The sequence below is a fragment of the Gambusia affinis genome, linkage group LG04, assembly GCF_019740435.1.
Source record: "Gambusia affinis linkage group LG04, SWU_Gaff_1.0, whole genome shotgun sequence".
Classification (NCBI taxonomy): domain Eukaryota; kingdom Metazoa; phylum Chordata; class Actinopteri; order Cyprinodontiformes; family Poeciliidae; genus Gambusia; species Gambusia affinis.
Genome location: NC_057871.1, coordinates 14,812,082 through 14,825,601, shown reverse-complemented (window position 1 = coordinate 14,825,601; position 13,520 = coordinate 14,812,082). Strand labels below are relative to the sequence as shown.

Genomic DNA, 13,520 nt, shown 5'->3' with positions numbered 1-13,520 from the left:
TACATTTACTACTCAAGTATGAAAAAAATATTCTACTAACAGCAAAAGTACAGGCTAAAATGGAAGCCGGGTTTTCACCACACTGTTAAAAAAAAAAAATCATTTTATCGAGATTATATCTCATTACTTTGAGATACTATCTCATTATAATGTGATAATTTATTTTAACAGAGTTGCGGAAATTGGCTTCCGTAGTTTAAACTGTTTTACTAAAGTAAAAGTAAAAATGTAAAATTTATTAAATTTACTTAAGCACAAAAAGTATAAAGTAATTTTCATCTTCTAGAACACAAAATGACTTTCAATACACGAAAAATACTTAAAAAGTTCTAGTCATATAAAAAAAAATTCTTTTGTTGACAGAATTCAAAAAATGTAAAATTTTATTGTATAATTTTAATAAACAATTTATGAATAAACACATACTATTTAAAGTCTGATCAGAAGATCCAGAATTTATGGAGAGTGAATTGTTTCAATAAATTGATGACACAATTAAATAATTATTTCACAAGTGTCATTTGGCACTTTCCACTCTCCATAAGTCAGGACATAATAAAGCAACAATTTAGCACCAAAATGTGCATTTTTCTTTTTTCTTAAAAGCCAGTTCATCCCTAATGTCGTTTTAAGGATAAAAGCTATATGAGGGATGTAGTTTTATATATTTATGTAAATTTTCACAGTTTCTCTAAATTATTCTAAAACTCTGATAGAGTTAAACTGGCTTGAAAATAAACTGTCTCTCTGTCCTGAGTACTTAGTACATTTGTGGATTTAAATAGAAGACACAATAAAACACATTTTATTCCATCTAGTTTGGTCAAACAATCTTTAATGCAGATCCTCAATTCATTTTTACACTAACCTAGTTGTAGGTATGTTAAAGTTTCCATTGACTGCTTTAGGGTTAGTAGAAAGGGAAACATATATAAACATAACCACAGATTCAGATAAAGTGGCTGTGGGAAGGAAAATATTGATTTTTTTTTGTTACCTAGACAAAGATCTGGACAATAATATAAAAACATATTGCTTACAGGGGTTAACATTATATAGCTTTCATCTGTCAGACAGTCAGTCCTACACCATAGCATGATTTGTGTGGTCAGATCTGTGCAGCAGGTGAAAATTATAGAAAAACTTCTCCATTCAGCAAAGAAATTGGTCACGCATTAGTGGAATAATGAACATTTCCTCTTCACAATTTCTGAAGTTATAGCAGCACTCAATTTTTCATTTTTATGTATATACTTTGCATAGAGAACAACAAATCATATATATTTCTTGCTGTCAATCAGGCACTGGGTTGCAAAAGCTTGTTATGATTATAAACTTAAGCTCGTGCGAGTTATCTGCTGCATTCAGTTTATTATTGATCAAGAAAAAAATCCTCACATTCAGTCATATCAGTGGAGTTAGAAGAAAATCTGAAGTTGCCTGAACATAAACAGTTTCTGAACTCTCTTCCCTGATGAGTAATGGACTATAATCAGCTCGACTGTCTTGTCATTAGTGAATTTTCAGTGATGGATTTGCTGGATTTTGATCCCATAACAAATCATGAGCTACACAAATAATATGTTGTCTACATAATCCTGAATGGATTGGCCAAGTCATAGTTTCCAAAGGCTATTTGTCAGCACTGACACTCTCTGGCTCAGCTCTATTTTGTTTGCTCCGATTATTATAAAAGCCGACACAGAATAAGAATCTGCTTTGCCATAACATTATCTTCATGCAACTTAATTTCCAAGATTGCTGTTGCTCTTTAGGTTTTAGTAGTCCATTATGCCAAAATTTCTTCAGTTTTGTCTGATTTGCAGAACCATCCTGACAGTTTTCATGGTGAACAAACCCATAAATCCGATTGCATAAGTAAGGTTATACAGCATGTAAAACTCTTTTGTAAGTGTCCACACTATTTCAGTTTAAGAGGCTCTTTCGTGGTCTTTTACAAACTCAGGTCTACAAACACATGTTCAAAGACCATGGATTTTCCCTTCAGGCTGGAGGAGAAGATGAAACTCCTGCGATCAGTGGTCACAACAGTAAACGAACGGGGTGACTGCACGTAAATATCCTTAAACTTATGAAATGTTTTCGTCTCACTGTCCCACAGGTGTATCTGCGTGAAAGAGTAATCACTGCCGAGAGCTAAATAATGTCTGTCTGCAAAGGTAAAAGGTTGGAGGATCATTGCTCCTCTAGAGGGAAGTGCCTGCACCTCAGTAAACTGCTTATTGACCCACTTAATGACTTTGGAGTCACCGATGTAGCAAGCCAGTGCCAAGTACAGCTCCCCCTCCACTCGAAATGCTTTGACTGCCACTACATCGTCAACATTTGGGATGTCACTGTGAAGGATGAACTTAAGGGTGCTTTTGTTCCACAGGTAGATGACAGGTGACTGGGAGCGGCTTGCTAAAACTAGATAGAACTTCCCATCCACCTCAACAATCTCAGCGTCTGTATCACGAAACCATTCATGAAGGAACTGGTAGGAATAGAAACCGGTCTCGTTGCGGTCTGGTAGGTCAGTCCACTTGTAGAGAGTGGACATGCCAGCCTTGGAACTGTCCACAATCAGAAAATACCAGTTCCCATCCATCTGAAAGACCTCCATGTCATTCGGCTTTGAGATGTTGAAGACCTCGATGGTTTGGAACTTGGTAAACTTGTTTTGCTGCTCATCAAACTTGTAAATGTGGGAGCCTCCAAAGAGCTGAGTGATTATAATCAGGACGTGGTTTTCTATCAGAAAGGACTTACATCCAACAACAGATTTACCTGTAAAGAGAAAAAAGGTTGTCAGTTTTAAATACCACTCCAAGTGTAGCATGTTGTTTCGCCATGCACAAGCTTACGACAAATGTAAGTCTGTGCAAACTCCCAGATATTATTTCAGCAAATTAACAATTATATAGTGTGATATAGTAAAAAAAACAAAGCTCTCAATGACCTTCATGGTGCATTCTCTAGAACGGTTCTCTGTTGTTGGGAACGCTTGTCATTTGGTGTGGACAAAATTTTTAGAACTGAATTGAGCAGCCGTGATGAAACTGACCAGGAGATTTAATTTAACTCAAAGGGTCATGCTTTTGATTACACAAGACAATGGCAATATTCGCGTAAAAAATGGCATCAAACCACAGTAGTTTTCTGTTACCATAGCCCACAGCATACCTGTAATGTTGTCAAATTTTCTGAAATTCATTTCGATATGATCCCACTCCATGATCACACAGCTGTTGGAGTTAGGGGCAGCCAAGGCCACAAAGATGTCCTCTTTAAATGAAAAAATGTCTGCCGACATGGACTGAATAGGAATAGACTGATGACGCACAAAATCTGGAAAAAAAAAAAGAAAAAGAGAGACAAAATCAAGAGTTTTTGAATCAAAGAACTGTTTAAACAGCAATTCGAGTTGTGGCAATCTGCATCTTTGGAGGACTACACCTATCAAATTCAGCAGTAAGAGCCATAAATGTACTTCTGGCCCACTGATAGTATAAATGCTTACAATAGTATAGTAAAAAGACAGAAATCTGCCTTTATTTGTTCTTTCGGCTTTAAATTTAGCCCTACACATAGTATAAGTTATAAAAGTTTTAGCACATTCTCTAGCAAAGGCTTTCCCACACATACTTTATGGGAGGGTTACATTAAAGTACATCATTCATTATTTATAAAAACTCTTTTCGCAGTTATCTGGATCAGTTGTGTTTTTGTGGCTGCATGCCATGTTCAGTGTATAGCTTCTGTAATTTAAAAAATCTCTTTTTGGATGAACACTATAACTACACAAAACTGTAGCAATATGGCAAAGTATTATGTTTAAAATAACTGGTAATACTTCATAGCGCCACCATCTCTGGTGGTTGTACCTCAAAACACATATTGTTTAATAACTTTGCCTTAAAACTGTTTATAAAAATGTAGCTTGTTCATTGCAAAGTTAAACAGTATATTTAAAATGACAAAACTAAATGTACTTCCCCCATAAGGTGCACAGAAAAGAAACACGAGTTTTCAAAATGTGCCATAAACATTCAAAAAGCCAGGTATATGAATCCTTATGATTTACAGTCTTGAAAAAATTAAGTCACCCACAGGCAGTGTGTGTGTTAATATCATTATCAGTTAATCGTTTGGACACAATAGCTGGGAGCATAAAACAAGAAAATTCCAGGGGAAAGACTCATGTACTATCTTTGAAGCATGAAGGTGAAAGTGTCAAGATTTGTAAATGTTTTGCTGTGGCAGACTGGGCAGCTCAACATCATGGTATCCACCTCAAATCTTATCTTGTCAGAGGCTGTTTGAAGGAAATGTGCGCTGACCTTGAGTTTCTTGTTTTTATGTGTTCATCCATATTCTGTCATGTCCTGTTGAATAATTAAACCACTTAATCTATTTTTATTTTACTTTATTGATTTCTTTGCTGACCGCTTCCCTTTTGTTGCTGTCTCTCTCTGAAAAGCGCCATTATTTTACCTGTAGAAATGCATTCGCCCGGCGGAATAGGGAGGTCATTGAGCCGCTTGCCCTTCATGTCACTGGGACCTGCACAAAAGACATCTGATACGGAGGCGTTTGTGTTTTTCAGCCACATCATCAGCCATTTGTTCTCACAAGTGCACTGGAAGGAGTTGCCTCGCAGATCCCTGTTGGAAACAGGGAACAGTGAGGATTCATGGCAGATGTGACCCTGACGCTCAGAGCCTTACAGATAGAATACATGTTTGAGTAATAGATGTGTACTTGTGTGTTCCACCATCTTTGCACCTCAGTGACTCAGACATTTTGACAATGTTACAGGTCCAATAGCAAAACAATAAAAAAAAAATTACCATCAGCAGATAATCAGTATCACAATGATATTGTGCCATAAGACAGAAAAAAACATTAGCAAAGACTTAACAGTGGACCTGACAGATACATTACTCATCATTCAGTTTCTATGGAATCACTATTTTAGAATAATTCAAATAAATGACAGGAGAGACTTTCAAAAACCCTCAGAAATCCCATCCAAAAAACACGACTACAAAAGTTTGCACAAAAAAAAACAACAAAAAAAAAAAACAACAACAACAACTTGCTTCTAGGATATAAAAAAATAAGGGATGACTCAAGACTTTGTGCTACTTCAGTCTTGAGGGACTTAAAGCAGAACAGCATGATCAGCTTCACTTTGAAACACATTATGGAAAAAAGTAGATGTCTGCTTTCTCTCTCTCTCTGACTCTCTCACACACAGATATACACACTGCTGATACCACAACTGCTTACTCACAGCTCTAGCAACGAATCCAAGTCGAAGAACAGATCTCTTGGCAGAAATCGTATCTTGTTATTTGCCAGGGACCTGCACCAAACACACAGAGGGACAATAAATGCCTTTCTTAGCCTGTCCAGTATTTTCTGTGGTTTTCAGAGACAGGTGCATAGGACTTACAGATGGGTGAGGGTTCGTAGACCTCTGAAGGCATTTTTGGTGATTGTGTCAATCTTGTTTCGTTCAATGAATCTGTGATTTAGTCACAAAAGACCAGGTGAGACATAGATGGTAATTCGTGGGATATGATTTAATAATTAAAGCACATACCTCTTTAACTATTTTTGTCATACAAACCTTCTACGCATTTTATTTAAATTTTTATGCTCAACCAGTTCAACCAACACAAAATAATGCGTAGCTGAGAAGTGAAAAAAATACAAATACTTTATCAAATATCTGACAATCCTTATAATTCAGCCCCTGTAAATACATACTTGGTAAACCACCCTTTCACTGCAACAACAGTCTTTGGGAGTCTGCCTCTACCACCTCTAGAAATAAAATGTTGCTTAGGTACAGTTTGAAAAATAGCTTTTGAATTTTCCTACAGATTTCAGTGATCTCTAAAGAGTTGTGAATTAACATTAACAGTCAATTTGTTAGGATTGGCATTTCTCTCTTTGCAGTAAAGGATGTTTGTTTACAGCGCAGGCAATTTCCGGTAAGATTCATAGCCTCAAGCTGGCGCATTATATGTCAAGGACAAACATGTGTCAAAAGCTCAACACAGTCCACACATCCAGGAAGTATTCTCAACAGTATTTTCTGTACAAAGCAAAACATACTCTTTCAATTTTCAAATGACATATTTAAAGCTTGGAGTATTGTTTTGTAACCCAACGCTTATTCATCTTTCCTAATGTTCTCTAGCAAATCGCTGAAGAAAACAACCATATTCCTTCTGAGATTACCACACATGGCTTGACTGTTTATTACTTAGGTGACTTTTAAAGGCACTTGATTTTATTCACTGGGGAAAGGGAGTAAACAGGGATGATTAGTAATGCACACGATATTATGTTATAAATCATATACCATTTGTTTTAGTCATTTTAGACTAATTTCTTCAGACTGACTTGTTAACTGCTAAGAAAATAAATTTACATGTGTTTTATTGTGTCAGATTTAGAGAAAATATTGAATTCCAATGTTACTGATAAACTAAGTGAAAGATGAAAAAATTATAAAAACATACAGTGAAATAAATGTCTGAAATACTCACAAATACTCTAGATGAGACAGACCGGAGAAGGCATCATCTTTGATTGCAGTCAAAGAATTAGAGTTGAGAAGCCTGCAAAAGATGCTCAAATAAAGCAGAAACCTCCTGTCTTTGAAAGTTTATATTCTTTGTACATATCCCAGTCATTAGTAGGACAACTAAACCCAGAAACGCTACTAAGTTAAATATAATCACTAATCCTCTGCGTTTCGTGGCACTTACAGCAACTGAAGAGAAGGCATGAGAACAAACATCCCCTCTGTGATTTCCGCAACGGATCCATTAACTACGCTTCTATGATGAAGCACAGAGAGGACATCTTAACACCAAACACAAACTAAACCAGAGCCAAGACATATTTATTCCCCCACATTAAGCACAGTTTGTCTTACTACCTTCTCGGGAAATTTCGTTTTGACTGAAACTATTTTCCCCGGTTGTTTACTTACAGTGAGTTGATCTCCGTCGGGATGGTCCGGGGGATCTGGGAAGCCCCGACGCAAATGAGAGTCTCCTTGGAGCAGGTGCATCCTGAAGGACATTTAACATTCCTTCTGGATTCCGCTGCTCCTAAAAAACACAACAACACAAAAACAACCGCTGACCAGCGCGCAGCATGTGGCATTTTGCTCCTTCAAGCTGGGAATAAAAGACTGAAGAGACGGTGGTCAGGTTTAGCAGCTGATGCGCGACATCAGTATGCAGCAGCAGCACAGAGAAAAGCCCTGACACAGACTGTTACGGCCGCAGCTGCGAACAGGAAGGCTGCTGAGCTTTGGCAAAAAAAACAATCAGGATCAATGCATGACTAATTATATTTGGTTTCAGGGAACTCTGCTAATAAGATAAAATTATATATATATATATATATATATATATATATATATATATATATATATATATATACATATATATATATATATATTTCTAAATAATTTAAGCTGCAAGAACAAATTTAAAAAAAAAAACAACACACATTTTGAATATTTATAGAGTTTCACTACCGTGTGTTATAAAATATTATATATTTGAGTATTCCAGTAGCTAAACCTAATTTGATTCATGTATTTATTTAAGATCTGTATCTTATGTAGTATTTATGAGTCAGATTTTAATTTAACCATGCATCAGTAGTATCATGTTTCCAATTTTTCTTTCTGGTTTCTAGGAATCTTACCTTTACTCCACAAATTTCTGAGATGGCAGTGAAGATAAAATTTCAATCCAAACACATTTTTGATATGTCATTTTGAAAAATCTATTTTTTTAAATCATCTTGCATGTAAATGTGAGCTGCAAAGAGGAACCTATAGAGTTTTAGATCAAATCGTGAAAATCTCCAAGTTACTCTCCAGATTGAATGTAAACATTAAAACTGAAACTAAATCTGTACTTATCCATTTCAAGTAGAGAAACATTGTGTGGTGTTATACAGCAATACCGTACAAATAAAAGGAATTTTATTTTTAAGTACGGTATGTCATTTAAGTCAAGTGCTGCAGTGAAGCTATGAGTGCAGGTACATGAGCATACCGCTAGAGGGAGGCTTTTAATAGAGAAATGAGAAGAAGTAACTTGTCTTAGAAAAAACAAACAAAACAAAACAAAACAATCACTGGATATGGGTTCATCTTTTGTAAATATTGTATTTATTGCATTGTACATTTTTTTTGTTTGTTTGTTAAATGCAGACATGTGATTTGTGTACTTTATTGATTAATTTTACTTAGTAATCTATAATGAAATTTTCCCTAGATTATGAGTATATTGACACGTAGTCATCTATCACAGTTCAAAATGGGAAAGATAAGAAAACCTATTCTTATTCGAGGTGCGCTGATAGTTTTGTGCCATGTTATGTCAAGTTGCTATTCTACACACACCTATGTATATATATGGCCAGAGCAAAAATGAGAATGTTTAAATAGACTGGAACAGAGACAAACAAGTTTGAATGAGTTTATCTTTCACCACACATAGCAATGCAGATGGTAAGGGTGTTGAAGACATTTCCAAAGCTAGAGAAGTTACTGGAGTTAGGTCAGGGAAGGTTAAGTTAGGGAAGATTGTCATGTTGTAGTCATCTACTCTCCTTGACTCGGTATTTTGAGCTCTTTTACCAGGATTGTTAAAACGTATGACTCAGTATTAAGTACCACTGCATACGATTCAATAATATTTTATCAAAACTCATTTAAATTAGAAGCAAAATTTAAACAAAGATACCTTTCTGTCTTTGTTTCTTATTGTTTTGGCTTTACTGACCTGTCACACAGCTGAATGAAGTAAAGAATACATAAAATGTATCCAAAATATTGGATGTGCATTGCACCCACAAAATTCTGCAAAATATTCACCATCTGTGCATTGTTCTGAAAATGAATAATTCACAGAACAATAAAGATATCCAATGTCCCATTAAGCCGTAACAAGGTGCTAACCTGTGCAGGGGCTCCATCAGCCTGTGAATATGAGTGAAACCAAATAACTGGGAGCAGCCAAACATATCTGCCGTGGCTGGCATGATTCATGACAACTCTGCCTCTTGCATTGCTGTTTTAGGATCCCTAGACACTTACAGCCAACATGCGAGCTGAAACCAGATGATGCTCAGCAAAAGCTGCTTCACTTCCATGTTTCTGAAGAGCTGTCAGTGAAGGTGTGTTTAAATGATCAAATGAATGTTTGAGGCGAGTCTATTTTTTAGGGAATTTCTCATGAAATGGCAAGAATCAGCAAATCTGCGTGTACTTCTTGGAAAATTCCAGTGGCATTTTGTCCGCTTTGATCTCTCTGTAGTTCAGATTATTGTTGAAGTCTTTTGTCTTTCATAATTTACACTTTATAGATAAAGGTTTTGTTTTTCAACAGTCTTAAAATGTTATATTTTATCCCTGGAAAATATTAGGTAATTAAATGTTACAGTATCATCCACATACACAGGAATTCACATCGAGATCTTCATAAGACAGAAAATGGCATCAAGAAAAAAGCTTCTCTCCTCATATCTACTGTCAGAAAAATTCTGGAGAAGATTAAAATAACTGGAACTGTCTTAAATGAGGGTAGAGGAGGACCAGAGTTTATCTTGGCACCCTACACAGTAAGGAGGAAACACATCCTATGATACTCAATGCTGTTATAAAACTGCAGCAAATTTTGCAGAGTGGGATTATACTGTAAAAAAGGCAAGTGTAAAAATACTTGCCTTTTTCTCATCTTTACCGTAAGTCCCAATAAACATGGATGTTGATGTACAAGCAGAGTTCAAACATCCTTCTGTGAATGTCAATCGATCAATAAGTACAGGGCACTATGAAGGTGGCCATGACCAGCTCTCTAGGGGGACTGGCCCCCTGTTTGCCCCTGTTTAAAACCGCCCATGTCCATACTGATGAACTTAATGTCTCCTAAAGAACATAGAACTAGATGAGCTGCACAACTACCTTCCATAAGTAAACTCTCATCACTGGATGATGACAATCTAGGTATTCTGCTCACATACAGTTGTTTTTGTTCTAGAATTAGCCTTTCACTCTGGGCTCTGTAAAACGTTGAAGGATGATGTGCATGTGCGTTACCTGGACTACGTTGCAGCAGGTGTAAGAACTCTCTGTCTTCTCTATTTCCCAATTAGAAGTTACAGACAGCTCAGTGTCCAGGGCCAGAAAGTCACTGATGCCGATGTACGGTACAGGAGACTTTTACACATCATGCTAGCATGCTATGTTCAATGCTACACTTTGTGTTGAGAACTATTGAATCATTTTATAAAAAGAACAACTCTCATATTTCTGTTAGTTTCTTAACACCATAATATAATGACAGTCATCTGATTTTCCTTCAGTATCTTTTAGAAAAATATATTCTTCCAATTTCTACTTCACTTCTTTGGACTAAAAGCCCTGCTGATTTAAGAAAGTGTTTTAATTACGTCTTTCTAATACATTATTTTAAAGCTACTTGAGCTTTAAAATAGTGATTTAAACTATTACAGTTCAACACATTTAACTAAGAATTTTACTTATATGTATATAATACTGGTGATATTATTTCTTATTTTAAAAATAAAATTACAAAATAGATAATTAGTCTATTATGTACAGGAATCTGTCAAAATTGTTTTTGTTTCAAAAAGTTATTCTTGATACAAAGTCTTGTAAAGTCTTATAAAATATATTACTTTTACTAGATAAAGTCAAGACAAAACTCCAAAATTAGTTTGGCTGTTTTCCATTGAATCATTGTTTTTTTAAACTGGGTAGAATATTTATTTATTTATTTATTTATTTATTTATTTATTTATTTATTTATTTATTTATTTATTTATTTATTTATTCATTTATTCATTCATTCATTCATTTAATTGAATACTATAATATTTCCAGCTATATTTGTAAGTGTTTATGCCACTTTTTCTCATAACAGTCATAAATGCTTATGTGTGTCATTTTATGTGAAACTCTAACACAAAGTTTCCCATGGGAAAAAAAACCTCAGAATTTTTATTTATTGAAATTTTCTACGAATAAAAATCTTAAAACACCATGTGTATCATTAACTAAATGTTCAATAATTTGTAGTACAAACCTACTACAAATGAGTAAACTGAGTCCGCTTGTTTGTTATGTAAAAGTATAAATCAGCATAAATACTGACTGTTTTTTGTAGGAGGTTTGTCAGTGAACATTTCTGAAGAAACAGCTTAATAAAGACCAAGGACCACACCAGGCAGGTTAGGGAGAAAGTTGTGAAGAAATGCAGAGCAGGGTTAGCCTATAAAACAATATCCAAAGTATTGAACCTCTCACAGAGCAGTCCATTCAGTCCATTCAGTCCATTCAGTCCATTCAGTCCATTCAGTCTCACATGTTCAGTCCATGATTTGGTACCAACTCCGCAGATCTGGATTTTGTGGCAAGAAGAAAGAAAATTCTGTTTACATTTTTGCAATCAATTTATGTTGGTGGAAAGCATGTAGAGGCAGGTGATCTGTGTGTAGCCAGCAACAACTAACAATGTACATCGCCTTTAGCGCCCTGTCCTAAACCATGAACAAGGCAAAAGCCCAGAAAAAAAGAATTGGCAGCATAATGCTTGGGGAATGCTTATTTTCAGCAGGGACAGAGAAGCTCATGATCTGATGAGATGTGCTGAGTTATATAGAGGCTTCAAAATTTCGACGTCAAACTTTCTGTTCACAGACAAGAATCCATCTAATCTGACTGAGTTCCAGCTATTATGCAAAGAAAACGTGTCACCTGAGCAACACTTCCTGATTCTTACTGCTAATTCTGCAGCTTTTTCTCGTTAAACTGTCTCCTTCAGGGCAACGTATAAGCGGACTGTCGATTTTCCTAGTTCTGCATGAAGATTTCTGTGAGCCAGTGGGGGCTGAGGGTTGAGCCGGGCACTCCTCATGCACTCAGTTTGATTAATGGCAGTCACGATTTAGCACCTGCTGTTTTAATGTGGCCACAGTAAGAATCTGATCTCAACTTGCTTGCGTGAGCTGTGCCCCCATTTTAAATAGCAGCCTAAGTTTGTCAGCTTTGTGTAAGCCACTTCAACCTGTTTACATGTTGTGATGCCTCTAACATAAGGAAAACCTCACGGAAACATTGCAGAGTTAAGACCACAAATCCCCCAGTAGTTCTGCTTCTATAAGGACATAAAAAAAAAAAAAAACATCTAAGGGTTAATTTAGCGTGCACTCAGAGATTACAAAAATCATTTTATAATTAGAAGTCGCAGACACTCCTACAGTCTTTTTATATTAAACCTGACACAGCAGCATTTTATGAGGGGTCACATGTTAAAAAGGTTAAGTACAGTTTTATTAGCTGATCAGATGTCTTAGATTTGCTTTTATGTAAAAGATTAATCTGTAAATAACTACAGCTGTCCAGTGAATGTGGCGGGTTACATTTTATAACACGACAGGCTGCAGAACCTCGAATGGCCATGTAAATGAAATACCCGGGCTAAGTTCTGCAAACTTCAAACAGTGTGCTTGTAGCGTTGCTCAAAAGCATTGGGAAGGGGGGGGGGGTTCTTCCTTTTTAAGGGGTCTACTGCTGCATCCATAGCTGCACCATAACACCTTCTCCATGTTACTGACAATGAGACTAAATGTGGGATTTGAGGGTGTCAGAAGCTTTATACCGGTGGCCTCTGTCCTTGATACTGCTGTCGGTGTGCCCTCCACATGCAGCAACTGTTGGCATACCCCCTCCCCACCGCATGCCACAAATCTGGGGCCCTGTCCAGGAACAACACTTGTGTCTTTAAAACCTAGACAGACGTCTGACAACTGGATCCCTGATATGCAGGGCATCCCAATTCAGCCATGTTAAGGAGGGAGAGAGCATCACTACTGCAAGTGTTCGGGACGATAACATCTGCATAAGAATGAATCTGTCTGTCTGTCTGTCCAAGATAATCTGAAGGAGAATTCTTTGTAAGCAGTTGTTTCGGCAGGTGAACGTTGATCTGTTGGGCGTTGCTGTGTCTTATGTCATAAATACCAATATTTGCAGCTGTGGATGAAGATAAATCAAAGTGCTTAATTTTTTTTTCTTTTCACTTTACATCAAATTACATTTTATTTTGGGAATAAACATCACCATTTTTTGCTCATCTTATATTAAGTTGATTTGTGATATTTGTTAGCCATCTTTACTCGGTTTTAATAAAAGTCTGAAACAATAACAGTTTTCGGTGTTATAATGAAGAAAAACTCATCACGCACTATTTTTCTTTATTTTCTCTGTAAATTTTCAGCCCTGTCTTTTTCCTTTCTCGTTGGCATGTTGTCCTCTATCTTCCTTTTTTTTCTTTGCTTTATCAGATTGGGACAGGCTGCTTGTATCTATCTAAGAATGCATCAGACTGACCGAGTCTGATATCATGCTTGGCGTCATGCAGCAGAGATGCTGCTACGGTCTGTGGGGT

The 13,520-nt window shown here is 36.3% G+C and overlaps 1 protein-coding gene across 1 annotated transcript; it reads right to left on the bottom strand.

The window, feature by feature from the left end:
- Positions 1–809: 809 nt before the first annotated feature.
- LOC122829413 (leucine-rich repeat LGI family member 2-like) lies at positions 810–7,320 on the bottom strand. The gene is made up of 8 exons (XM_044113945.1): positions 7,016–7,320; positions 6,789–6,860; positions 6,567–6,638; positions 5,462–5,533; positions 5,300–5,371; positions 4,498–4,667; positions 3,187–3,351; positions 810–2,790 (listed from the first exon to the last, which is right to left on the bottom strand). The coding sequence occupies exons 1-8, from the start codon at positions 7,189–7,191 to the stop codon at positions 1,955–1,957; spliced, it is 1,635 nt and encodes a 544-aa protein (XP_043969880.1). The 5' UTR covers positions 7,192–7,320; the 3' UTR covers positions 810–1,954.
- Between the last annotated feature and the right edge of the window lie 6,200 nt (positions 7,321–13,520).

What these genes read in the sequence shown, in the direction of transcription:
- LOC122829413 (XM_044113945.1), bottom strand. Translation starts at nt 7,191, where the DNA reads ATGCCACATGCTGCGCGCTGGTCAGCGGTTGTTTTTGTGTTGTTGTGT. An exon ending in CTACGAACCCTCACCCATCT is followed by an intron (nt 5,372 to 5,461) that starts GTAAGTCCTATG and finishes TGTTTGGTGCAG; the next exon opens with GTCCCTGGCAAATAACAAGA. An exon ending in TTGGATTCGTTGCTAGAGCT is followed by an intron (nt 4,668 to 5,299) that starts GTGAGTAAGCAG and finishes TGTTTCCAACAG; the next exon opens with GGATCTGCGAGGCAACTCCT.